The sequence below is a fragment of the Geotrypetes seraphini genome, chromosome 7 (genome assembly GCF_902459505.1).
Source record: "Geotrypetes seraphini chromosome 7, aGeoSer1.1, whole genome shotgun sequence".
Classification (NCBI taxonomy): Eukaryota; Metazoa; Chordata; class Amphibia; order Gymnophiona; family Dermophiidae; genus Geotrypetes; species Geotrypetes seraphini.
Genome location: NC_047090.1, coordinates 160,686,207 through 160,711,290, shown reverse-complemented (window position 1 = coordinate 160,711,290; position 25,084 = coordinate 160,686,207). Strand labels below are relative to the sequence as shown.

The following is a 25,084-nucleotide window of genomic DNA, read 5'->3' as shown; positions in this document are numbered from 1 at the left end:
TTGGAAGGCCTTGAGGGCATAAAACATCGCTCTGAGTTCCAGGAAATTGATGTGATGCTTCATTTCCTGGGCTGTCCAAAGACCTTGAGTTTGGAATTCGTTCAAATGAGCTCCCCAGGCATAAGGGGAGGCGTCGGTGGTGATGACAAGTTGATGAGGTGGTAGATGGAACAGAAGACCTCTGGAGAGATTTGAGGATATCAACCACCATTGTAGAGACTGACGAAGAGATGATGTCACAGATATGTGTCGTGAGCAAGGATCCGTCGCTTGGGACCACTGGGTAGCTAGGGTCCATTGAGGAGTGCGGAGGTGAAGACGTGCGAAGGGTGTGACATGAACTGTGGAGGCCATGTGACCCAAGAGTATCATCATTTGCTTGGCAGAGATGGAACTTTGTGGGAGTACGTGCTGACATAGAGATTGAAGCGTTTGAAGACGGTTGGACGGCAGGAACGCTCTCATGAGTACTGTGTCTAGCACCGCTCCAATGAATTGAAGTCTCTGAGTGGGGATGAGATGAGATTTGGGTAGATTGATCTCGAACCCCAGAAGTTGTAGAAACAGGATGGTTTGGTTGGTGGCCAGGAGTACTGTCTGAGATGAATTGGCCTTGATTAACCAATCGTCCAGGTAAGGGAAGACCTGAAGGTGGTGAGAGCGTAGAAAGGCAGCCACCACAATCAGACATTCGGTGAATACTCTTGGAGAGGAGGCAAGGCCGAAGGGCAGCACCTTGTATTGGTAATGACAGTGATTGATCATGAAACGGAGGTACTGTCTGGAGGTCAGATTGACCGGTATGTGAGTGTATGCCTCTTTGAGATCGAGGGAGCATAGCCAGTCGTCTTGATTGAGAAGAGGGTAAAGAGTGGCTAAAGAAAGCATCTTGAATTTTTCTTTGACTAAGCATTTGTTGAGATCGCGAAGATCTAGAATTGGCCTGAGATCTCCTGTTTTTTGGGGAACTAGAAAGTAACGGGAGTAGAATCCCTGTCCCTTTTGATCTAGAGGAACTTCCTCTATGGCGTTCAAAAGGAGGAGGGATTGAACCTCTTGAAGAAGGAGGGAAGACTGAGGAGTGTTCAAAGCAGATTCTCTTGGCAGACTTTGGGCCGGAAGGGTCTGAAAGTTGAGAGAGTAGCCGTGGCGGATGATGTTGAGGACCCATTGGTCCGAAGTGATAACTTCCCACCGGCTGAAGAAAAAAGAGAGACGGCCACCTATAGGTTGAGGTAGGTGGGTAGATGTGGTGACGCTGGCTATGCCCTGAAGAATTAAGTCAAAAGGGCTGCGTAGATTTCTGCTGTGGAGGCGGCTTCACAGGTTGTTGCTGTGGTGGTCTAGGAGTCTGTCGTTGTTGATGTTGACGCCTAGGTTGCTGGGGAGCTGATGGCAATGGACGAGCCACATAACGGCGTTGGTAGGCCGACTGCTGTCTGAAAGGCCGTGCCGGTGGAGTCTTCTTTTTTGTTTTGAGGAGAGTATCCCAGCGTGTCTCATGGGCGGAGAGCTTCTGGGTGGTCGAGTCCATGGATTCCCCAAAGAGCTCATCCCCCAGGCATGGTGCATTAGCCAACCGATCTTGATGGTTGACATCAAGCTCGAATACTCTCAGCCAGGCAAGGCGGCGCATGGCCACAGACATGGCCGTCGCTCTGGAGGTAAGTTCGAAGGTATCGGAAATGGATCTTACCATAAATTTACGGAGCTGGAAAAGAGAAGACGAACAGTGGTGAAAAGCCTGTCGTTTCCGCTCAGGAATGTACTTTTCAAAGGAAGCCATGGTGGTAAGGAGATGCTTGAGATAAAAAGAAAAATGAAAAGCATAATTACCAGATCTGTTAGCGAGCATAGCATTCTGGTATAACCGCTTACCGAATTTGTCCATGGCTTTACCTTCTCTGCCAGGAGGGACAGAAGCATATACACTAGTCCCCGCAGACTTTTTAAGCGTAGATTCCACAAGCAGAGATTCATGGGGAAGCTGTGGCTTATCAAACCCAGGAATAGGGATTACTTTGTATAATGAATCCAATTTGCGGGGAGCTCCTGGGATAGTTAAAGGAGTCTCTAGGTTTTTATAGAAAGTTTCCCTCAAGATGTCATGAAGAGGGAGTTTCAAAAATTCCTTTGGAGGCTGGTCGAAGTCAAGGGCATCAAGAAAGGCCTTGGATTTTTTAGACTCAGCCTCCAAAGGAATGGAGAGAGATTTGCACATATCCTTCAAGAAAGAAGTGAAAGACGTGGAATCATGTTTGGAGGATGGATCAGGAATAGCAGGATCATCCTCATCCGAAGAACACTCACCCTCAGAAAGAAAAGGCTCTTCGGAGTCACCCCACAGATCAGGGTCCCTAATATGGGAGCCGCGGTCCCGAGACTCCGGAGTAGAGGGTTCTAGGTGTCGGGATTTGCGTGCCGACTTACCCGACCTCATAGATACGGTACCGGGAGATGTTACCGACTGCAACGGTGCCAAAGTCTGCACCGACTGATGCTGGGCTCTCGGCTCCGGTGCAAGGACTGGCATCGATACCGATGATGCCGAGTGAACCGGTACCGAAACAGTGGACGCTGACAGTAGGGGCTGCTCCACTGCCGGTACCGGCGGCTCAGACCGGACCTGGACCGGAAGGTTCGGTGCCAAGAGGGCAGGAAGGAGTTGTTGTAACTGCTCCTTGAGCTGCACTTGTAGGACGGCTGCAATGCGCTCATCCAAAGAAGGCACCGGTACCGCCTTTTTCTTTTGAGGTACCTGCGGTGCCGCTCGACGCCCCGAAGATGAGGAGCCCGAGGTTGAGGGACTCACCTCGATAGGGGCGGAGCGCTTCCACGGGCGCCTAACGGTCGGCAGGACTGGGCTCGCTGCAATCGAGACCGGAGGACGCTCCAGCGGGGAAGGCTTCTTAGCCGGCTTACCTGGGTGTTGCGATGCCGGCGCGGTGTCGACGAAGTGGGTGCCGACTGCAATGGGGCCGAAGCCGGTGTCGATGCCGCAGGATCGGACATTTCGGCACCTAAAAGTAATCGCTGTTGTATCTGGCGATTTTTTTAAGGTACGTTTTTTTAACGTGGCACAGCGGGTGCAGGTGGAAGCCTGATGTTCAGGACCTAGGCACTGTAAGCACCAGTTGTGCGGTTCCGTGAGGGATATAGGCCGTGTACACCGCTGGCACTTCTTGAACCCTGGCTGGGGGGGCATGAAAGTAAAAACGGCTTCTGCCAAATCGAAGGCCGAGGCCTCGATGGTGGCAGAAGGCCCCACCGGGGCAAAACCGAAATGACGAGAAAAATAAAAAGTAAACGTTCGGGTTTTTTTTGTTTTTTTTTAGAAAAAAGAAAAGAAAGAAGGGAAAAAACTCCACAAAAGGTTTCGCGAGCGGGAAGGCGTTAAGGAAAAAATTTCAACAGCCGTTGAAAAAAGTGACTTCTTAGCTCCGCGGAAACTAAGAAACTGGGGACCGCGCGCCTCTGTCGGGCGGGAAGGCACTCGCGCGTGCGCGGTGCGGCCTGCTAGAACTTTCCAAGTTCTTAGAGTGCAATCACTCTAAAATTGTCCGTACCGGGGCTTCGTCGGTGCCGTCACCCATCAGTCAAGAATATGCTGCCTGCTTGTCCTGGGATAACCTGATATACTTATATGCTGAGCCTTGCTAGTATATATAAGGACAGCCCTGCCTCCCCAGGAACTGTGAACATTGTGACTGGTTTTTCCTGAGCCTTGACAATCTTATGGCTAGTGCACTCCTCTAAAGCACAGCGGTATTGACTGTTCAGACTTTTAAATCTAGTTAGCAGTAAGGTGGTGACAAATTCTGTAATTTTGTATCAGTACTTCTTTATAGTAAACCTGTTGCAGCTATAAAGGAAGGGAAGGAATTTGGATTTAGCTTACATGTGTTTTTCAGTTGTAGCTGAAGAGTGAGTGACATACCGGTACAGTTAGGTATTTTCCTGTCCCTGGAGGGCTTAAAAGTCTAAGGACCCGATATACAGCCCATGTCAGCCAGTGTTTTTTTAAGCCATTGACATCTGTGGGCTGAATTAAGTCCAGATAGTCAAAGCTGGGCCATGTCTGGATTCCAGTATGGAATATCCGGGCCATTGTAGTCACCCAGAAATTAACCGGGCATCAACTGATATTCAGACTGGTGCTTTTCTTGATATCCTAACTTTTTCTTTACTGATCAGAGGATGAATATCTCAACTAACTGGTTGTGAATTCTGCCTAAGTGGCATGGGCCATGGGTTGGAGCTTCTCCTGATTGCTTAACCTATGCTTAATATCAACCCCGTCATTTGTACCTGAAGCAATAGAAGGCTAAATGACTTGCCCAGGATCACAAAGATCTGCAGTGGATTTTGAACTGGGCTTCCCTGGTTTTCAGCTCTAACCATTAGGTTGCTACTTTACTCCTATAAGCACGATTTAGACATTTTTCCCCGGAGCCACTTATTACGACACTGTTCATTAACTGGCAAATTCTATATAGTCTGCCTAAAATTAGGCACCTAACAAGGCTAATGCAATTGAATTAGTTAATAGGCTTAATTGGCGCTGAAAATTGTCAGTCAACACCTCATAACTGTCATTAATGAGAGCTAATTGAACGTTAGGTGCCTAACTGAAGAAATGGGATTCTATTAAAAAAGAACCCAGATGCTAGCTCCTTTAGCGTTTTTAGTGCACACACCGGATTAGTGCGTGCTACCCGAAAAATTTCCGCCTGCTCAAGAGGAGGCGGTAGCGGCTAGCGTGTGCTATTCCGCGCGTTAAGGCTGTAACACACCTATGTAAAAGGAGCCCTTAGTCTAAAATGCCTGCCTAAAAAGTGGGCATGTTTTTGAATTAGGTACCATTAGGCACCTAACTTAGGCACAGGAATTTAGGTGAAAACAAAAATACGGTATGCCTAAAGTTAGAATGCCTAGCGACGTCAAGCATGATTGTATACAGTGTGCCTAACTTATTATTATTATTTTTTTTTTGTAGGCAACCTATATAGAATCAGGCCCTAATTGTCCAATGAAGTAAAGCTCTTGTCCAGAGGCAACAGCAGGTCCAACTTTGCTTGGCAGCCTATCCTATGCCATTTGCCATATTTCCCACTCATTACGATGCAAGCACAAGACAAAGAGAGAATAGTCAGAATATATTCTCCTACATCATGGAATTAAAATTCTTTCCCCGTTCCTAGTTGGGCTTTTTGTGATGCATTTTTTCTTTTTTTTTTGTTTTGTTTGGCTATATGTCATGTTGTCTTTCAGGTAGTCTATGTTCTAGCATGGAATGTTGCTACTGTTTGAGTTTCTGCTAGGTGCTTGTGATCTACATTGACCACTGTTGGAAACAGGATACTGGGCTAGATGGATCATTAGTCTGACCTTGTATGTGTATATATAACTGAGCAGCGTGTATAGATTCACTCTTCCCCTGTTTGTCTGTCAGTTAGATTTTAAGCTCTTTCGAGCAGTGACTGTCTCTTGAGTGTTTAATATACAGCGCTGCGTGCATCTGGTAGCACTATAGAAATAAATCATGTTTATACTTGAATATAAGCCGATCCAAATATAAGCCAAGACCCCCATTTTTCCCCCCAAAAAGGAGGAAAAATGGTTGACTTGAATATAAGATGGGGGGGGGAACTTAATATTCAAGTGCCCTGCCCTGCCAGGATCTGCACTCAGTGCCACCTCCCTCCCTCCCCTGCCAGGCACTGCACCCAGCCCTCCTCACTCCCTGCCAGGCTCTCCATCCTGTCCCCCCTCACTCACCGCCCTCCCAGGCTCTGCACACTGTCCCCTCTCCCTGCCCTGTACCTTATATCTCCTCTCTGCCGATATTCTGCATGCTGCCGCGCCTTCCGTATGACCCACGTATCTGGAATCCCTAGTGGTCCAGAGGTGTAGGGGGCAGGAGCGAGCTTTCCATGCTTCTACCCTGCTGCTGAGCTGGTTGCTACTGCAAGTTCTGGTGGTTCAGCTGTACCGATAGCAGGTTCAGCTGCCTGATAGCAGGTGGGCCTGCTATCAGGCAAAGTCTCAGGGCAACGGACCATCTCAGAAGCCATAAGGTTGTCCAGACCTTTGTCAAACAATAACTGCTCCTGAAAAGGCAGTCTAGCCAAAGAAGCCTTGGAAGTGGAATCACCAGCCCACTGTCTGAACCAAAGCATTCTGCGATTAGAGAAGGAGGACGCCAACACCTTTGCCAATCTTGCATAAGATTATACAATGCATCGCCATATAATCTGTCGCTGCCCAAAAAAAAATTGAGGAAGAGGAACCACTGTCTCACTCTCCAGTGTGTGCATTTGAGAGAGACAGGCACCTGCACCAAAAAACATCACCTAAGCAGCTTTAGCACCTAAAGCAGCTGCGTCAAAGAGTTTCCTGAGGACCACATCCACACGATGGTCCCTCATATCTTCTAACAAGACACCACCCACACTAGGAAGAAGTGCAGTTAGCCACCTGCACCACCAAAAAAATCCACCCTGGACTGATCAAAACGTTGCTGACACACTTGTGCCAGAGAATACCAGTGTGACATAGCTCTAGCAATTTTCAGAGCACCCTCCAGAGAATCAAACTGCTGCCCAATGCTGAGTGGCTTCCTAAATGGGCTGCCGAGAGTTCTTGCGAGACTCACGAGAACTCAGGGCAGCCATTCAGGAAGCCACTCAGAGCCAGGCAGCAGCATATAGCTGAACTGCCAGAACTCGCAATAGCGACCGGCTCAGAAGCAGGGCAGAAGCGCGGAAAGCTTGCTCCTGCCTGCTACACCTCTGGACCACCAGGGATTCCAGGTACATGGGTCATATGGAAGGCAAGGCAGCAGGCAGGATAGCGGCAGAGAGGAGGTAGAATGGGCAGGGAGGGGGGAACAGGGTGCAGAGCCAGGCAGTCTGGTGGAGGCCTACAAGTCTGGGAGGGCGGTGGGTGAGCACTTGCCCAAATATAAACTAAGACCCCTATTTTTGGGCCTTTTTTTTTTTCACCCCAAAATCTCGGCTTATATTCGAAGAGGAGGAGTAGTAGTAGTTTTGTGTGTGTGTGTATAGCCAACTGTCTATGTCTCACAGGTATCAAACACGTATATTTTTCACATGCTATAGTAAACTTTGCAGCCCTTTGCTGTAAAGGGTGCTTACCCAAATTTGAATTGAATAACTATGCACAGTTAGAAGCCATTCAGAAGACTCTTGTACTGTATACCGTATATACTCGAATATAAACCGACCTGAATATAAACTGAGGTAACCTTCCCCCCCCAAAAAGGGGGGGGATGGTTGACCCAAAATACTAACCGACTGATGAGCTAATATATTGCCTTCTAGGTGAGCATCACAGATTATGTCGTCTTTGACCAGTGCAGCCTTTTTCAAACAATAATCCAGGCAACACAAACGGTAGCAACAGTGGCTCAGGCTCCTGTGGAGAAAGTAGCAGACAAACTCCGAATGACATTCTGGTCCCAAGAGGCTCAGTGTCAGGCCAGTCTCCTTGGGGTTAACAGCAGTGGAGTTTGGATTACATCTGGCAAAAATGAACTTCATGTGGCCAGAGGAACTCTAATAGGTTTGTGGATTTCTCACACTTGATTTGCAAATGGTAATGGTAGTAAACTTTTATACAGAACAAAAAATGCTTAAGGGGAATAATATTTTTAACAATAGGTCAAATAAAAGATAAATGATACTTGTTAATTTGGATCTGTTGGTGAAGGATAGTATAGAAAGTTCTTGAATAAACATAATTCTAACATGGAAGAATGAACACATGGCTTCCATAAGTCTGTTCAACTTGGACTCCTTTCCTATTTTCTCCAAAGTACTTTGCTCTTAGAGAGGTTCCCATCATATATAACAACTATAACAGATATGTCAGAATGAAACACAGAAGAAACATTGAAACGTGATGGCAGATAAAGGCCAAATGGCCCATCAAGTCTGCCCATCCGCAGTAGCCATTATCTCTTCCTCTAAGAGAACCTACGTGCGTATCCCAGACTTACTTGAATCCAGGCAGTCTCTGTCTCCACCACCTCTTCCGGGAGACTGTTCCATTCATCTACCACCCTTTCTGTAAAAAAGTATTTCCTTAGATTACTCCTGAGCTTATCACCTCTTAACTTCATCCTATGCCCTCTCATTCCAGAACTTCCTTTCAAATGAAAGAGACTCAACTCATGCGCATTTATGCCACATAGATATTTAAACGTCTCTACCTTATCTCCCCTCTCCCACCTTTCCTCCAAAGCATACAGCTTGAGATCTTTAAGTCTGTCCCCATATGCCTTATGACGAAGACCACACACCATTTTAGTAGCCTTCCTCTGGACTGACTCCATCCTTTTTATATCTTTTTGAAGGTACGGCCTCCAGAATTATACACAAAATTCTAAATGAGGTCTCACCAAAATCTTATACAGAGGCATCAATATCTCCATTTTCCTACTGGCCATACCCCTCCCTAGCATCCTTCTAGCTTTCGCCGTCACCTTTTCAACCTATTTGGCCACCTTAATATCATCACATACAATCACACCGAAGTCCCGTTCTTCTATCATGCATATAATGTTCTTCACCTCCTAAACTGTACTGTTCCTTTGGGGTTTTGCAGCCCAAATGTATGGCCTTGCATTTATTAGCATTAAATTTTAGCTGCCAAATTTCAGACCATTCTCCAAGTTTCGCCAGGGCTTTCTTCAGGTTATTCACACCATCCTAGGTGTCTACTCTATTGTTGGTTTTGGTATCATCCACAAAGAGGCAAATTTTACCTGACAGTCCTTCAGTAATATCGTTTATAAAAATGTTAAAAAGAACAGGCCCAAGAACAGAACCTTGAGGCACACCATTGGTAACACCCCTTTCCTAATGATCACTACCCTCTGTCGCCTTCCATGTTAACACAGTTTGTTAGCGTCCTTAATTTTTGTTAACATTTCAATATCTGTTCATTCTGGTCAGGCAGTCAGTAGTAAACTCCTATCACTATCCTTGACTGAGCCAATCAGGGCCTTAGATTCCTCCCCTTTGTATCCTGGCATATAGAGGGAGCAGCCTAAGGCCCTGATTGGCTCAGTCAAGCTAATCAAGGCCTTAGACTCCTCCCCCTTGTATGCTAGGCTACAGAGGGAGGAGCCTAAGGCCCTGATTGGCTCATAAGCCTAAGGCCCCTCCCAAGGGGAGCAGCTTTAGGGGTCTGAGCCAGTCAGGGCCTTAGGTCCCTCACTGCTCATCACGTGATGCACCAGTGAGGGAAAGGCCCGCCATTTTGGACTAGTGGGTCTATGAGCAGGACAGACTGAGCTTCCCTCCTGCTCCAATTTCTCTGAAAAGGTTTGGGGGATGGGGCCTTTTTTCAGGGGGGAAGGGGCAGGATAGGGAATGTTTCAGGGAGGGGTGCGTCTGGCACAGGAGTGGGCCTTCAGTGGCTGGAGAAAGTGGGCATCTCTCCTGCAGTTTCGCTGTTGGCGGGAGTCGCCAAATCAGGAGGGAGTGGGCATCCCTTCTGCCATTTTATTCTTGAGCAGGTGAGGTGGTGCCGACATGGCAGGAGGAAGTGGGTACTCCTGCCGTTTTTGCTGGCATGTGGGGGAGGGGGTCCAGTTCCCGATGTTGGATTGTCAAAGGGGTGTGTGTGCTTTTTTCTTATTTTTCTAATGGGGCAGATATTATGCATGTGTAACATGTACAGCATCTGTGCCCATTAAAAAAAAAAAAAGGTTAGACAGATCAGTTGCTTTTTTGGATTGTTAAAAGCGATCACTTTTTTTTTTAGTGCATCGGGAAGCCATGTTAGAGCATCAGTCACTCTACTAGTTAATATATCATTTTAATATTAATGAGCTTATTTGCATGCCCTGAATTAACTAACTGGGGATTAACCAATTGTGGAAATAGCTGCTAGTTCTGTACATGCCTAGATGACTTTTGGAGGGGGGGGGATAAAGAGTACTAATAGATATTTTTTCAACTTGTCTACATAATAGCTCACAGTGTAATAATTTTATTTCAATTGTTCTTTGATCTTTCAGGTACATTTTGGAATAATGTTGTGCCTCGTGATACAGCTTCAGCTACGAAGTGGGCTTTTGTATTGGCTTCTGCAGCTCCCACTACAGAAGGTTAGATGTTATGAACAGCTTGCTTGTTATTTTTGTAATGTATATAACACTGTGCAGTTCATAAGCCTGCAGTATCCCAGTCGTAAAGTATTGTGCTTGTCATTGTAGTTGTGAGCACAAGATAATAGTTGACTTAGTGGGCTGAGAACCAGGGCATCAAAATTCAAATCCCTCTTTCCTGCTTCTGACACTCTGACTTTGGACAGGTTACTTTTATCTCCTGTTATCTCGGGCACAAACTTTGATGGTGAAGAAGTAGAGCTAAAGGTCATAGATTGAGATTACAGGATGTCAGACTTAGGGGTATTGTCAGGAAGTACTTTTTCACAGAGAAGGTGGTGAATGCCTGGAGTGTCCTCCAAGGGCAGGTGGTGGAGGTAAAAATGCTGATGGAATTCAAAAACTCATGCACCAAACACAAAAGATCCTAAATGCCAAAAGTATGGAATCAAAGTAAAACTTGTTGGTGCTTAGATGATAATTCCAGCAGAAGGGAAGTAAAAGTACTAGGTGGACTTCTGTGGTCTGTGTCCCAAATAAGGGCACACTTTTATAGCCTCTGTCCCAATACCTTACCACATGTTCCTACCCAGAAAAACAGACACAGCCTAGACCTAATAATGTATATATCCAATGGCCTCCTATTTCTCCTAGTGCAGTGTTATTGCAAACTGTGTGCCGCAGCACACTAGTGTGCCTCCTGAGATTTTAGGTGTGCCGTGACACCCTGGGGAAGAGGAAAGACGCTGGCGCCAGCTGACTGTCTACAGGACGTGCTTCTCGTAGTGAGAGGCATGTCCTGTAGGCAGTCAGCCAGCGCCTCTCCTCCTCTTCCCTGCTGGTACCCCACACTGGTGGCTCAGGGACCATCTGTAGGGCCTTCACGCATACGCGGATGTCGACGTGATGATGTCATGCATGCACATGATATCACGGTGACGTCCGTGCACTTCTGGATGCCTCAAGCCGTGGCCACAATGTTTAGTATGCCGCAGCTCAACAAAGTTTGTGGGACACTTCCCTAGTGGAACATATGAATTGGAAACCAATTGCACAGTCAGTCCATTGCCTAATAAATTTCTTCCTCGAGCTACCCAAGACAAGCCTACGAGCAACCAAAGAGTTACTAAAAACAACAAAATGTGGTAAAATACCAGCAGAAAAATTCTGGAATGCGATCACAACTCAACTTCATCCAGTGGACACAAACATTGACACAACCATTGACTCCTGGCAAAACCTCACCATATCCATCCTAGAAGACATCGACCCACTCAGAACACTCCAACTAAAGCCAAGAATCAATCCCTGGCACTCAAACTCATTACTAATACTAAAGAAAATAGTGTGGTGAATGGGAAGAGCTTGGAGGAAAAGCCAAGAACACTACATCAGTTGGAGGAAGCAAGTAAAACAGTATAAAGAAGCGACAGATGAGGCAAAAAAGCAATACTTTGAAGATCAAATAGAGAAATCCAAAAACATTTCAAAAAGTCTTTTTTTTTTTTGTAAATCTTTATTCATTTTCAATCTTACATCAAGTGTACAAACATCAAAACAATAAAATTAACACATCACTTGACAATCTTTCTATTTTATCTTATAATACATAAAATTACCACCCTCCTCTCCCATGATTCCCTCTATTATTTTCCCAATATGAATACTAATATATAAACCTTCCCCTTCCTAACATTAGACAGTATATATTTCATTAGAAAATGGTATCTACTTATTACAATAAGAAGTTAATGGCTCCCAAATTTTAATAAAATTATTATAATTCTTTTCAAAATATTTAACTCATTCATAGATACCAAAGATATAACCGATGACCCCAACAAACAGCAACCAAATGAAACAGAACTAGCAAGAGAAAATTAGAATGATAAGAAAAACATTCACCCACTCCTTGAAGACAGCGTGGATATAAGCGCTAATGAAACAAAGAGTATTCCAGCAGACAGAAACTGGTCAGAATTCTCACCAATCTCCATAAGAGAAACTGAAACCTGGGCATCAAGCAGGGCAGTCTAAAATGACTTCAATGGATAGAAAAACACAGCCGCTAAACTTATTTTTGGGAAAAGAAAGTATGACCATGTTTCTCCTCTGTTGAGAAATCTACACTGGCTCCCAGTCCGTTTTAGGATCCAGTTTAAATGTGCATGTGTTATCTTTATGCTTCTCTATGGAATATTTGACCCTTTGGTCCCCTTATATTGGAATACCTTCAGATTTTGCTGCTCGAGGAATATACAATATAAGCTATCGTTCCCCTCCTATAGGGGAATCAAATCTGCCGGGAAGCTTAGTCAATCCTTTGCTTTCAAGCTGGTAGAAATTTGGAACAGACTTCCTGACTGTTAGATTGATAGGCCAGCTACAACAATTTTGTAAAATCCTAAAAACTTTGCTGTTTACACAATACCTAAATGGTTTACCTATAGAACCGTCAAATTGATATCACTGCAACATTTATTTCTTCCTATGTTCTTCTTATGTACTCTGGCCTTTAATTACTTGTGAACCGCGTCGAGCTCCATTGGGAGATCGAAGATTGGATTAGATTAGAAAAGACTTTCCAAAACAACACTGTCACTTAGACATCTGCCCAGCTCACCTGCTGGAACGGGCCACACCAGTGTTCTTGCAATGGTTGACAGCACTTATAAATACACTAGTGTTTAAGCCCATTAAATTAACGGGTGCTAGAGTAGATGTCTGTCTACCTGGGGTTTTTTTCTTTGTCTTTCTCTCTCCTGATGTCATCAGGGACGCGGCAGAGGAAATCAGGACAGTAGAAGGCCGCGAAGCAGCGTGTTTAGAGTACTGCGGATGCTGCTGGAGTAGGGAGATTTGTGGTCATCTCACGGTGGGAGGGTCAACGGTGGTTTGGGTGCGCCAGGGGGGCGACGATGACGAACTGCCTTACAGTGAGTGAGGGGGGAGCCGCCGCGGCGGCTTTTAACTTAAAAATAAACTTCGTCTGGGTGTGAAGTGTAAGGGAGCCGGCAAGACTGCACATCACCTTGAGGTCTGCGAGAGAGGGACTGTTGTGTGCGCGCATGCGCACTCCTGCCGGCCACAGACCTATGGATCAGGGATCACGGATCACGCAGGTAAGAGTGCTCATGCATGCTTAGCGTTTTATTATAGTAGATGCCTGAACCAAGGCAAATACACAAGAACAAGATCCAACATCTCCCTAACCCCAATACCCAAAGTACCCAAACTAGACCTAACTAAAGTAGAGAACTTTAGACCAGTAGCAGGTGCCCCGTGACCTGCAAAGCTATTAGAATTCTGCGTTAACACATAGCTATTCCAAAACCTGGATAAAATGAATGGCTTTCACAGTTTACAACATGGCTTCAGGGCCATGCACAGCACAGAATCACTGTTATTGGAACTCACCTCTAAGGTAAAACTTAATCTATTCTACTCCAATTCAACAGTAGACCACTCACTACTATTAATGAGACTCAATGAAGTGGGGAGTTCAAGGAAAAGGATTACAATGGTTCTCCCGGTTCCTGAAAAATAGATTTTGCAAGGTATGGAAGGACGGAAAAAAATCACAAAGCTGGAAAGCCACTAGTGGGGTTCCAGAAGGATCTCTGCTCTCTCCCTTTTTATTCAATCTATACATATGCATTCTAGGCGAAAGTTTCACCCTTCCACAAGTCCCCATCCTCTCCTATGCAGACACCTTTCTCCTTTGCGAAGCCAGAAATAAATTGCAACACGTAAAAATACAAAAGAATACCTAACTGACTGGATACAAAAAACTACCTCAAACTCAACAAGTCCAAGACCAAGATTCTCTGGTTCAGTGACTTCAGCTCATTTATTTATTTATTCAATTTTCTATACCGTTCTCCCAGAGGGGCTCAGAACGGTTTACATGAATTTATTCAGGTAGTCAAGCAATTTTCCCTGTCTGTCCCTGCCGGCTCACAATCTGTCTAATGTACCTAGGGCAATGGGGGAGATTAAGTGATTTGCCCAGGGTCACAAGGAGCAGTGTGGGTTTGAACCCACAACCTGAGGGTGCTGAGGCTTTAGCTTTAACCACTGTGCCACATTCTCTTTACTGTGCACAGAAATAGAGCTAACTTCAGGAGAGAAGTTAAAAATAGAGAGAACTTCCAAAGTACTGGGCATCATTATTGACTCTTTCCTAACCTATAAAGACCAAATCAATGCAGTAGCAAGAAAATTATTTTTCAGACTTAAGCCAACTGAGGAATATTAGGCCAGTCATAACTCAAAACAACTTTGGGGCGATCAGTCAAGCAATACTACTGTCATACCTGGACTACTATAACTCTCTATACAGTGGAATCAGAGAAAAAGAGCTTAAAATATTACAGACACTCCAGAATACAGCAGCCAGACTCAGAGCCAGCAATAATAATAATAATAATAACCGTTTATATACCGCAATACCGTGAAGTTCTATGCGGTTTAACAAAGATTAAGCGAAGGTACAAATTGATTGAGCTTGAGAGAGGCGGAAGAAAGTGATTAGTAGGACAAGAAAACCATTGTTGAGGAGAAAGTGATTAATAGGTCAGGGAATCATTGTTGAGGAGAAAGGGGTGAGAGGGTCAGTTGTTTAGATACTTTAGGAACAGGTGTGTTTTTAGACGCTTCCTAAATTCCTCATAAGTAGTGGATGATAGCAATTGTTCTAGATCTTTACCCCATATTGCTGCTTGATGTGAGAGAAGGTGTTCATGGTGTTTTTTCAGTTTGCAACCTCTAACTGGGAGGGAAACAAAGTTGGAATGTGAGCTTCAATACAGTTCAAGATGAGCTGTATGATCCACAAAGTCATATACGGTGAAAACTTCTATGGGCTCACCACCAACATCAAGGTCGCACCCTCCTTCCTCAACTCAAGATCGACATAACGGTTCAAGATCCCTTTCCTCTCCCCTCAACAAGTTCACTGAAAAAAGATGTTTGAGTCAACTTTCGAATTTCAAGCTACATACATTTGAAATAAACTCCCATCTTCTCTACGACAGATCTTCACATACTTTTGCCTCTGGAAAACACTTAAGACATATCTGTTTTCCTTATAAGATAACTCTAGCCAGTATAGATGTCTCTACTAATTTCTCATGTCTCATGCATTGTTCCTACTGTAAATGCTGTACAAAGTCTTTCTTTTGTTAGCCACATTGAATCCTTGTTGAAAAAGACCTGTACAGTATAGTATTATGGAAAGACAGATTTGGATGGGCTGGAGTGGGTTTTGACATTAGTTGGGAAGTAGGATCAGTACCAAGTATACTTCTATAGTTTATGATCTGAGAGCAGCATATTTTGTATCACTTTCATATTACATGCTAGGAGTGTATCTCCAAGGGGGAAGAGGAGTCATATAAAGGTTGATAACGAGTAAAATTATGTGAGTTTGCAGCATTTAGATTGTTGGTTTAATCAAGTATTGGCAATGAATGTGACTATGCTGCAACCAAAATAATAAAAGCACTCTTCCATGACTATGTGAATCTCTATTTGTGGTGCCAGTATTTGATCTTGATGGATTGTAATTTATTTACTTATTGGGATTTATTAACTGCCTTTTCATGAAGAGATTAACCCAAAGTGGTTTACAATACATTGAATAGTAAGTACACAAGAACTGGTTCAGCCCAGTATCCTGTTTCCACAGTGGCCAATCCAGAGAAGGAGGAGGGTGGGTGGAGGGATACTTTTATCTTAATTTTAGCCCTTTGAGTACATACATCCAGGTGGGTGGGAGGAGAGTGGGATTACGTTACACTTCTCCCTCCTTATTCGCGGGCGATACGGGCAGAGCCGGACCGCGAATGGCAAAAAAACGCGAATATCCGGCTCTGATCCACCCCCACCTCCCTTCTGCCTTCCCCCAGCATCCCAGCCTTACCTGGTGGTCTAGCTGGTTTTCGGGGCAGGAGCGATCTTCCTACACTCCTGCCCTGTGCAGATAGCCATTAGGAAATGGCTTTGGCGAGTTCCCTTAGTCTCTTGAGAGATTACGGGAACTCCCCACAGCCATTTCCTAATGGCTGTCTGCACGGGGCAGGAGCGTAGGAAGATTGCTCCAGCGCCGAAAACCAGCACTTCCAACCGGCAATGCGCACTATCCTGCAGGCCGGAATTCAGCTCCTGCGCACTACCACTTACAGGCGCACGCCCGATGCCGAACTCAAACGGCCAGAAAACAATTGCTCCCTCGTACTCCGTGCCGCCGATGCCTCTGTGTCTACAGCGGAGCGACTATCCCGAACAACGAGGCCTGCACAAAATGGAACACAAAGCCCAAATGACTCACCCAGCTATCCTGCACGACACAGCCAGGTAAGGCCGGGATGCCGGGGGGAAGACAAAAATATGGGGGGGAGGGTTCCTCCTCCTCCCCCCCCCAAAAAAAAAAAATCACAATTGTGTGAAATTGCGAGTAGGGAAACAGCGAATGGGGAGGGGGAAGTGTACTACTTTAAATAGGGAAAGGTTATTGAAAGAATCTATGTATTTATGTTTTTCTTGACTAGTTATTGGATGGATGGGTGGGTTTAAATGCTCATGTATGTCTGTAAGATGAATGTGCTTTTCTTGATTTATTATATGTTTATATACTTATGTATTGCTCTGTTGATATATAGGAAAATCAATAAAGATTTAAAAAAAAACAACAAAAAACAAAACAAGTACCTGGCAGAAACCCAAATAGTAGCAACATTCCATGCTACCTATCCCAGGTACTCTTTTTAAGTATTTTCCCTATTTTTCTTGGCGGGTTCACAATCTAACTATTGTATGGGACAGTGGCTTTATACACAGAAAGCTCTAGTGTAGACTTGACCATGCAACTGATTAGTGTGGCTGTTCCCTGATCTGGAAATAATAGGAAGAGGTAGAACATATTTACAATGAAAACACGTAAGGACTACAGAATCCATCTAGTCTGATTATACTTATCTTTGACCAGATGTGATTGCTGTCAATTACTTTTATTTCTCTGCAATTTATGCATTTATTTATTTAATTCAATTTATATTCCGTCCTCCCCAAGGATCCCAGAACGGGTTACATAACAGTTATCAATAAGACACATAACGGAATCCTCAGTGCATGGAGTGTGGCTCTAGCCGCCTTATTGGGTAGATCAGATGGACCATGTGGATCTTTAACTACTGTCATCTACTATGTTACTATGATTGTTAACTTGGATAAAGATCATTGTACAGTGCTTGTTGAAGAATTTTTTATGATTCTTTGTAAAAGCCATTTTGTTTTCATTTCTTAGAGCTGATTTTCTGAAGATAATTTGTTAATGTTTGTTTGATTTTACTTATTTTATAGAATTATGTATGTAAAATTATGTAATTTATTCTCACTACACTTTCGACCTGGTTTACAGCACAGCACAACTACTCATGAAAGATCAACAGAGTCCACAAAGAGAAGTACTAGATATTCCACAGGTATAGAGTTCCAGAACAAGGCAGAAAAACCTAAAATATGCACATCAACAAAGCTTCTTCTATGAAAATTATGAAAAGGAGGAAAAAGCCTCAGATCCCCCCCTCCACCAAACCGAGAAACTCAGGTTGAAAACAGGTGGAGTTTTACAGGGTATGATAAAGTCACTGGCATAAAAAATCTCCTCAATAATATTTCAATAAAGAAAAGCCTTGTGCAATGCAAGTAGGAAATACTTTGCCTTGTATCGGGAACCCTATGATCTGAAAATGATTTGAAAAGCCAAATTCAAGAGGAAGTGACGTCATCGCCGCGGATGGAAGCTTAATCAGTAGGCTCCGTTCGGGCCCGGCGATCTAACTTTTAAAAGCAGTGCAAACGGCGCATTTTCTGGCATCCCGGGTGGTGGTGAGGTGGGGGAAGACTCAGGGAACCCCATGGCAACGCGCAAGAAAATTCCCGGCGACAAACCCGGCCAGTGTACGCTGGAACAGGCGCTGGGTCGGGTGGCACGTGGCGGAGCGGGGCCTGGAAACCAGCAGTGGGGAAGCGTCGCACTTGAGTGGCGCTATCGCGGCGGTCGCCGACATGCTGGTTGAGCCCGTGCAGGTGGAGGTCCCGCCGGAACCGCTTACTAAAGCGGATATGCAGCGCTGGATAACGGAGGTAAAATCAGAAATTTCAGCTGTGGCGGTGCAGGTCCGGGAAGCGGTGCAAGAGCTGCGCACTGATTTGGTAGAGGTGGGCACCAGGGTCGAGGTGGTGGAGATGCGGCTGGACGGCTGCGAGGAGAAAGTGACTGGGGTGCAAAGATCCTTGGAAACTGCCTCTGCTGACTATCAAATCCTCCTGGACAAAGTTGAGGATCTGGAGAACCGCACCCAGCGTAATAATTTGAGGGTGCGGGGCCTACCGGACTTGCCAGAGTTTAAAGACGTGCGTGCTACCACCATTAAGCTGCTCAGGTGGCTTTTACAAGATGATACCCTGGAGCTGGGACTGGAGCGGGCACATCGAGCCCTGGGTCCTAGGACCTCTGATCAACCTAAGGATATCGTCCTTTGCCTCCTGAGCTTCACCCTTAAAGAACAGATCTTCCGCAGAGCCCGGGAGATGGGCACAGTCACCTGGGAAGGCCATAGGTTGGAGTTTTATCAGGACTTGGCAGCGGGCACACTCCAGAAACGTAGGGCGTTCAGAGAAGTGACTAAAGCATTGCAACGTAGTAATTTGCGCTACCGCTGGACTTACCCTTTTGGGGTGGTGATCACCATAAATGGAGTCCATACAAAAGTTACTACAGTACGGGAGGCTTGTGGTCTGCTGCAACAAGTGGGTATTGAAATTCCGGAGGAGGTTGCTCCTGCTGGGGGAGCGGTATCTCCCAGGGCGGCGCCTCCCACCCCCTCCCGATGGCAACGAGTGGAGAGGGGATCTCAGGGCGGGAGAGGCGGCCGAGGAGGTGGACCCCACCCGCCCCCCCTTCCAGTTTCTGCCTCTACATCCAGTGCCCCCCCCTGAGGGATACCAGACGGTGTTTGGGTGTGTGAACCCCTCCTTGGAGCTGGGTGTCTGGACATGAGTAGTGGACTGGTTGTGAGCGGGGGTAGTCCGTGGACTGGCTCTAGGGGGAGTGGGAAGGGGGAAGATGGAGTGATGTATTGGTATTCTGTGATGGTATGTTGAACTGTGTGGGGAGGGGGGAGTGTGCAGTGTGGTGCGGGAGGGTTTGGGGGTGGGCGGATTGAATCCTGGGGATTGTTGTGGGACTTGTATTTGACAGTTAGTGTGTTGTTGTGGGGTTTGTGTAAGGGGCCAAGGAGATGGATCACTTCCTTGAATGTTGGTGGGAGATCTGTGGACTCTCACTTTGGGGGAGGGGGGGTGGGGGGGGGAGGGTTAGGGGAGGGTAGTGGGAGAATGTGGGGACAAGTTGGTGGGGGTTGGGTTTGCATTGCCATTCTTTCTATTGGATTATGGAGGGATTCCGGTTAGTCTCTTATAATATCAGGGGTCTCAATTCCCCCAATAAGAGACAAGCTTTTTATAGGGAACTGCAGCGCTTGCGGGCTGATGTTTGTTTTGTCCAGGAGACACATCTCCTCCAGTCCCATGAATCACTGGTTAGGGATTCTCGATTTCCTCAGGCCTTCTGGGCTTCCAGGGTGGGCACTTCTAAGAGAGGTGGGGTGGGTATTCTTGTCCGTAAGGGGATTCGCTGTGAGATGCAGAGAGTGATGAGGGATCCTCAGGGTAGGTATATTATGTTGGAGGCTTTGATTGAGGGGGTCTTGTACTCCCTGGTCAATGTTTATGCTCCCAATGAGGGTCAGGGGGTCTTCCTTCGAGAGCTGGTGCCTAGAATTCTCCGGTTTAAGGGAGGTGCCCTGGTCTTGGGGGGGATTTTAATCTTACAGTGACTCCTCATTTGGATAATTCGGGGAGGGCAGATCAATATGGGAGGCGAGACCGTAAATTGTTGAGGGAGGCCTTGGCTACTCTGAATGTGGTGGATTGTTGGCAGTGGCTCAATCCATCGGCTAGAGATTATACTTATTTTTCGGGTATCCATTCATCTTATTCTAGAATCGATTATGTTTTTGTGGAGCGGGGACTGCTTCGGAGGGTAGAATCAGCGGGGATTGAGTCCCTAACCTGGTCGGATCATGCCCCGGTGTGGTTGCGGCTTCGGGGAGAGGGTGGTGGCTCGGGACGCAAATTCTGGCGTTTTAATGATAGCCTCCTGGATGATCCGGAGGTGGGGGTGCAGATTGAAGGGTGGATACAGGATTATTTGGATGTGAATGTAGAGTGTGATGCTTCATTGGAAGCGGTTTGGGAGGGATTAAAGGCTACCCTTAGGGGCAGAGTGATAGCCCTGGCCTCGGCCCGGCAACGTAAACGACGGGCAGAGGCGGCGGCTTTGTTGGCTTTGATTGGTCGGTTGGAGGGATTGCACAAGCGTAGCCCTTGGGATGTTGCATTACGTGAACGCTTGTTTCAAGCACGCCGAGATCTTCAGGCTTTAGACATGGAGCGTTTGCACCATAATTTGCAGCTTCTCAAACAGCGTTATTTTGAATTTTCTAATAAGGCTAGTCGTCTGGTTGCTCATCGTCTGAAAGTGAGGCAGACACGCAATCAGATTCTCTCGCTGCGGGCGGCCTCTGGTGAGTTGTTGCAGAAAGAGGATGCTATTCGGACCCGTTTTGTGGAGTATTATTCCCACCTATACGCACCGGACACTCCTGGGTCCTTACCGGACCTGGACGCTTATTTGGCTGCGGCGGAGTTGCCCCGGATTGCGCCTGATGATGTGGTACGGTTGGATCGTCCTCTCACATTGGTTGAGGCTCGTGGAGCATTGCGTTCCATGCCCCTTGGTAAGTCGCCAGGGCTGGATGGTTTTACTGTTCGTTATTATAAACGCTTTCAGGATCTTCTACTGCCTCCTCTCTTGCGCTTTCTTAACTCCTTGCAAGAGAATAGTGTCCTTCCCTACTTTATGAGATTAGCGGGTGTGACGGTGTTGGCCAAGGAAGGGAAGGATCCCCTGCAATGTGCTTCTTATAGGCCGATCTCGTTGTTGGGGGTTGACACCAAGATTTTTACGCGGATCTTGGCTGACAGATTAATGAGTTGGATCCCTCGGCTGATCCATCCGGATCAGTCGGGTTTTGTATCGGGTAGACAGGTGGGCGACAACACTCGTCAGGTTTATAATTTGTTTGAAAGGGTGAGGGGGGGGAATGAGGGAAACGGTGTTTCTATTGATCGACGCTGAGAAGGCGTTCGATAGAGTCTCCTGGCCATTCTTGTTCAGGGTCTTGGAATCTGTGGGTTTGGGTCAGCGCATGCGGGATTGGATTCAGATCCTTTATACTTGCCCTATAGGATGTATTAAGGTAAATGGGGGCTACTCGGAGACTTTTTCACTCGCACGGGGAACGCGTCAGGGGTGTCCTCTTTCGCCTCTTCTCTTCGCTTTAACGATAGAACCCCTGGCGCAGAGGGTGAGGCTGAATCGGGATATCAAGGGGGTTACGGTGCCGGGTGGGGATTATAAGTTAGCTCTGTTTGCGGATGATCTCTTGTTTACGGTGGAGGATCCTGAGGGTTCCTTGCAGGCTATCTTACGGGAGTTGGATGCTTATGGTAGGATGTCGGGATTTCGTGTCAATGTTGGGAAGTCTGAGCTCCTCAACATCAATTTGGCTGATGACCGAGTGGCTTACCTCCGAGATCGGTTTTCGTTCCGGTGGGTTCAGCATTCTCTCCGTTACCTTGGGGTATATTTTGGATCTCCGGGAGTGGATCTTTATGATTTTAATTTTCCCCCGCTTTTTCGTCGCATTCGACAAGATTTGCTTAGTTGGAAAGATCAGTACTTTTCTTGGTTGGGTAGGGTGGCAGTTGTGAAAATGATGATCTTACCTCGTCTTTTGTTTGTGTTTCAAGTACTGCCGCTCTGGGTGGGTAGGAACACATTGGAGGGAGTTCAACGGCATATCTCTCACTTTATTTGGGCGGGAAGGAGACCTAGGGTGAGCAGGAAGGTCTTATGTATGGGTAGGGGTGACGGGGGGTTGGGGGTTCCCAATGTGGTAAAATATTATCAGGCTGCTCAGCTGCGCGCCCTGTTAGAGTGGCAGACGCAGACGCCGAAACGGTGGGTGGAGATAGAGCAAAGTTTAAGTGATGGGGTGCCTTTGTTACATCGGCCTTGGTTACCTGGCAGGGTGCGGCCGGAGGGTGGCTTGTCCTCGGTGGGTACTTCTTTGAGGGTTTGGAATCAGACCCGGGGTAGTTTACTGCTGGGTAGGCGCCACTCTTGGTATACACCGTTCAGACATAATCCAGATTTTCTACCGGGAAGGGGTGGGGGAGTATTTGCTGATTGGGAGACTAGGGGCTTAGTGTGTGTGGGTCAGTTGTGGGATCCGGTTTTGGGTCGTATTCGACCCTTTCCAGAGCTCCGGGACAGGTTTGGCCTTGGGGTCAGAGATCTGTTTCCTTACCGGCAAGTGGTTCACTATATCGGGACCTCGGGTATTCTGAGGGATCTGAGGGGGGGTAAGACTCCATTTGAGCTGTTGTTAGGACCGGTGCTCAGGAAGGGAGCTCTCTCTGCGATATACAGGTGCCTCAATTGTCGGGGGACCCCACATTCTTATATGAGGGCCTGGGAGGGTGATTGGGGTTCTGATATTTCCTGGGACACCTGGGGGGAGGTCTGGTCAGAGATCTCTTCGGCGGGCATAGCTGCCTTGTTGATCGAGAATGGATATAAGGTTCTTTTTCGCTGGTATTATACCCCTCAGGCGGTGGCTCGTTGGCAGGGAGGTGCTAGTGCTCTTTGTTGGAGGGGTTGTGGGGAGGTGGGTACCTATTTCCATATGTGGTGGCAGTGTGGGCGGGTGTCTGGGTTCTGGACTGGGATTTTCTCTCGGGTGTCTCGGATCCTGGATGTCCAAATTCCAGTGGATTGGCGACATGCCTTGTTGTTTTGGCATCAATTAGATCTAGCTTGGGGGGATTCTATGTTCTGTAAGTTGGCCTTCACTGCTGCCAGATTAGCTATTGCCTCCCTTTGGAACCAAGTGCTCCCTCCCACGTGGGCCATGGTGGAGCGTCGTTGGCTTACTTGACAACTTCTTTATCATCTCACAGCCTTACGCCATGGCAAACTCCATGGCTATGCTCATATCTGGCGTAGATTTCGGGCCTCTGTGGGGATTAGTGGCAGGGGGGGACTGGGACATTGAGTTGACTATGAGCCTGGACTAGGTGGAGATTGGGGGACACCTTTATTTATATCCCTGTTCCAAATTTTTTTTGTTTTTCTGTTTTCATTTTTCTGGTATTGGCTGCTTCTCGACCTTATTGGGTGTTGTGGGAACTGGGTCTTGTCCCGGGGGGGTGGGTGGGAGGGAGGATTTGACAGTGATTTGGCGGGTTTTGTGGTTGGTTATTCTTGGATTGGGGAGCTGTTATTTGTATTGTTCTTGATTACACTTCGGGTGTTATTGGGAGTGTAGTTGATTGCACTTTATTTTCTTGTTGCTGTATGTTATTGGTTAATGTAATGCTTGAGGTGTATTTCAATAAAAGCTGTTGTTTTAAAAAAAAATGAAAAGCCAAATTCTATTGAGTGCACAGAGAGACACCGCAGATCGACGGTGGCCAGCGTTTCGCTAATTATGAGCTGCCTCAGGATGTGAAGTCACAGTCAATCCTACAAGACACAAAGTTATAGAAAAATTTTTTTTTTTTTTTTAGGTTTTTTATATACCGCCTATCAAGGTTGTCTAAGCGGTTTTACAATCAGGTACTTGAGTATTTTTCCCTCTCTGTCCCGGTGGGCTCACAATCTATCTAACGTACCTGGGGCTATGGAGGACTGAGTGACTTGCCCAGGGTCACAAGGAGCAGCACGGGGTTTGAACCCACAACCCCAGGGTGCTGAGGCTGTAGCTCCAACCACTGCGCCACACACTCCTCCTAATGTTTGAAGGGGCTTGCGTTGTGTTTGCTTGTAAAATTATATAAACCATTTAGGCTTAAACGGTATATAAATTTTTAAAATAAATAAGTAAGTTGGAGAATTAATTGATTTCTTCAAAATCATGCAGGTAATGTAAATAGGTGTACTATGGATACCTAGCTTCCCACAGTACACTGCCAGTTAGTACTATGAGTATAATTAGCTTTTCATGTGCCTTAGAACAGAAAGTTGGGGGGATGGGTGGAAAGAGAATTTGCCGTAGGCCACATAAATACTGCAGTCTGCTTGTTTTTACATTGGCAGCTGATTGTTGCTGGGTTGAGATCCATCAGTGGATCAGATTTGCTTAGGCTGCATTAGGCAGAAGATGATGCTCTTAGCCTGGAATACATGAAGTGAGCTTTTTTTCTTTAGCATTCCCAGAAATAGCTTACTGCAGTACTATTAGCAAAAGCTTTCATAAAGGTCACTTACTGCAGCTGTGTGTCCCTGGAACAGCATTATCTGACACAAAGGAAGAGTCAGCAAATATCCATGAATGCTGATTTCTGTAACTCAGGTCTGTAGGTGTTACAGAAAAGGGTGCTAGAGTCTAGAATCCATGCTTTTATTGGCACAGAGGGAATTATTATAATCATTTATGTTAAAAGTAAATTTTATTTTAAAAATTATTCATAAAAGCAAAAGTTAGAACCATAGATGCCTCCTGTCAGCATTTTTATATATTTGTGCTTCACTTAGCCCTCTATATTTGGATAACATTAATGATAACCAAAAAAGGTGATATATTTGTTCTTTCTTTCTTGTCTCATTTTGAAGCTGGTAAGACAAAGATGTGTAGCCAGGCCATCATCTCAGAGGTGGCTGCATGTTTGCTTTTGAAATAGACATTAAAGGGGCAGCATTTGAAAGCTGCCCAAATAGTAAAGTTTGTGTTGAATTCACACCTGCCCCTAAGT

At 46.1% G+C, this 25,084-nt stretch overlaps 1 protein-coding gene across 2 annotated transcripts in view; it reads left to right on the top strand.

Moving 5' to 3' along the window:
- Positions 1 to 25,084, top strand: part of TECPR2 (tectonin beta-propeller repeat containing 2) — a 132,865-nt gene that overhangs the window by 75,679 nt on the left and 32,102 nt on the right. For both annotated transcript variants that reach the window (XM_033953159.1, XM_033953160.1), the window contains 2 exons: positions 7,344 to 7,584; positions 10,049 to 10,138. In XM_033953159.1, the coding sequence (XP_033809050.1) occupies positions 7,344 to 7,584; positions 10,049 to 10,138 (331 nt within the window). The remainder of the gene's footprint in view (positions 1 to 7,343; positions 7,585 to 10,048; positions 10,139 to 25,084) is intronic.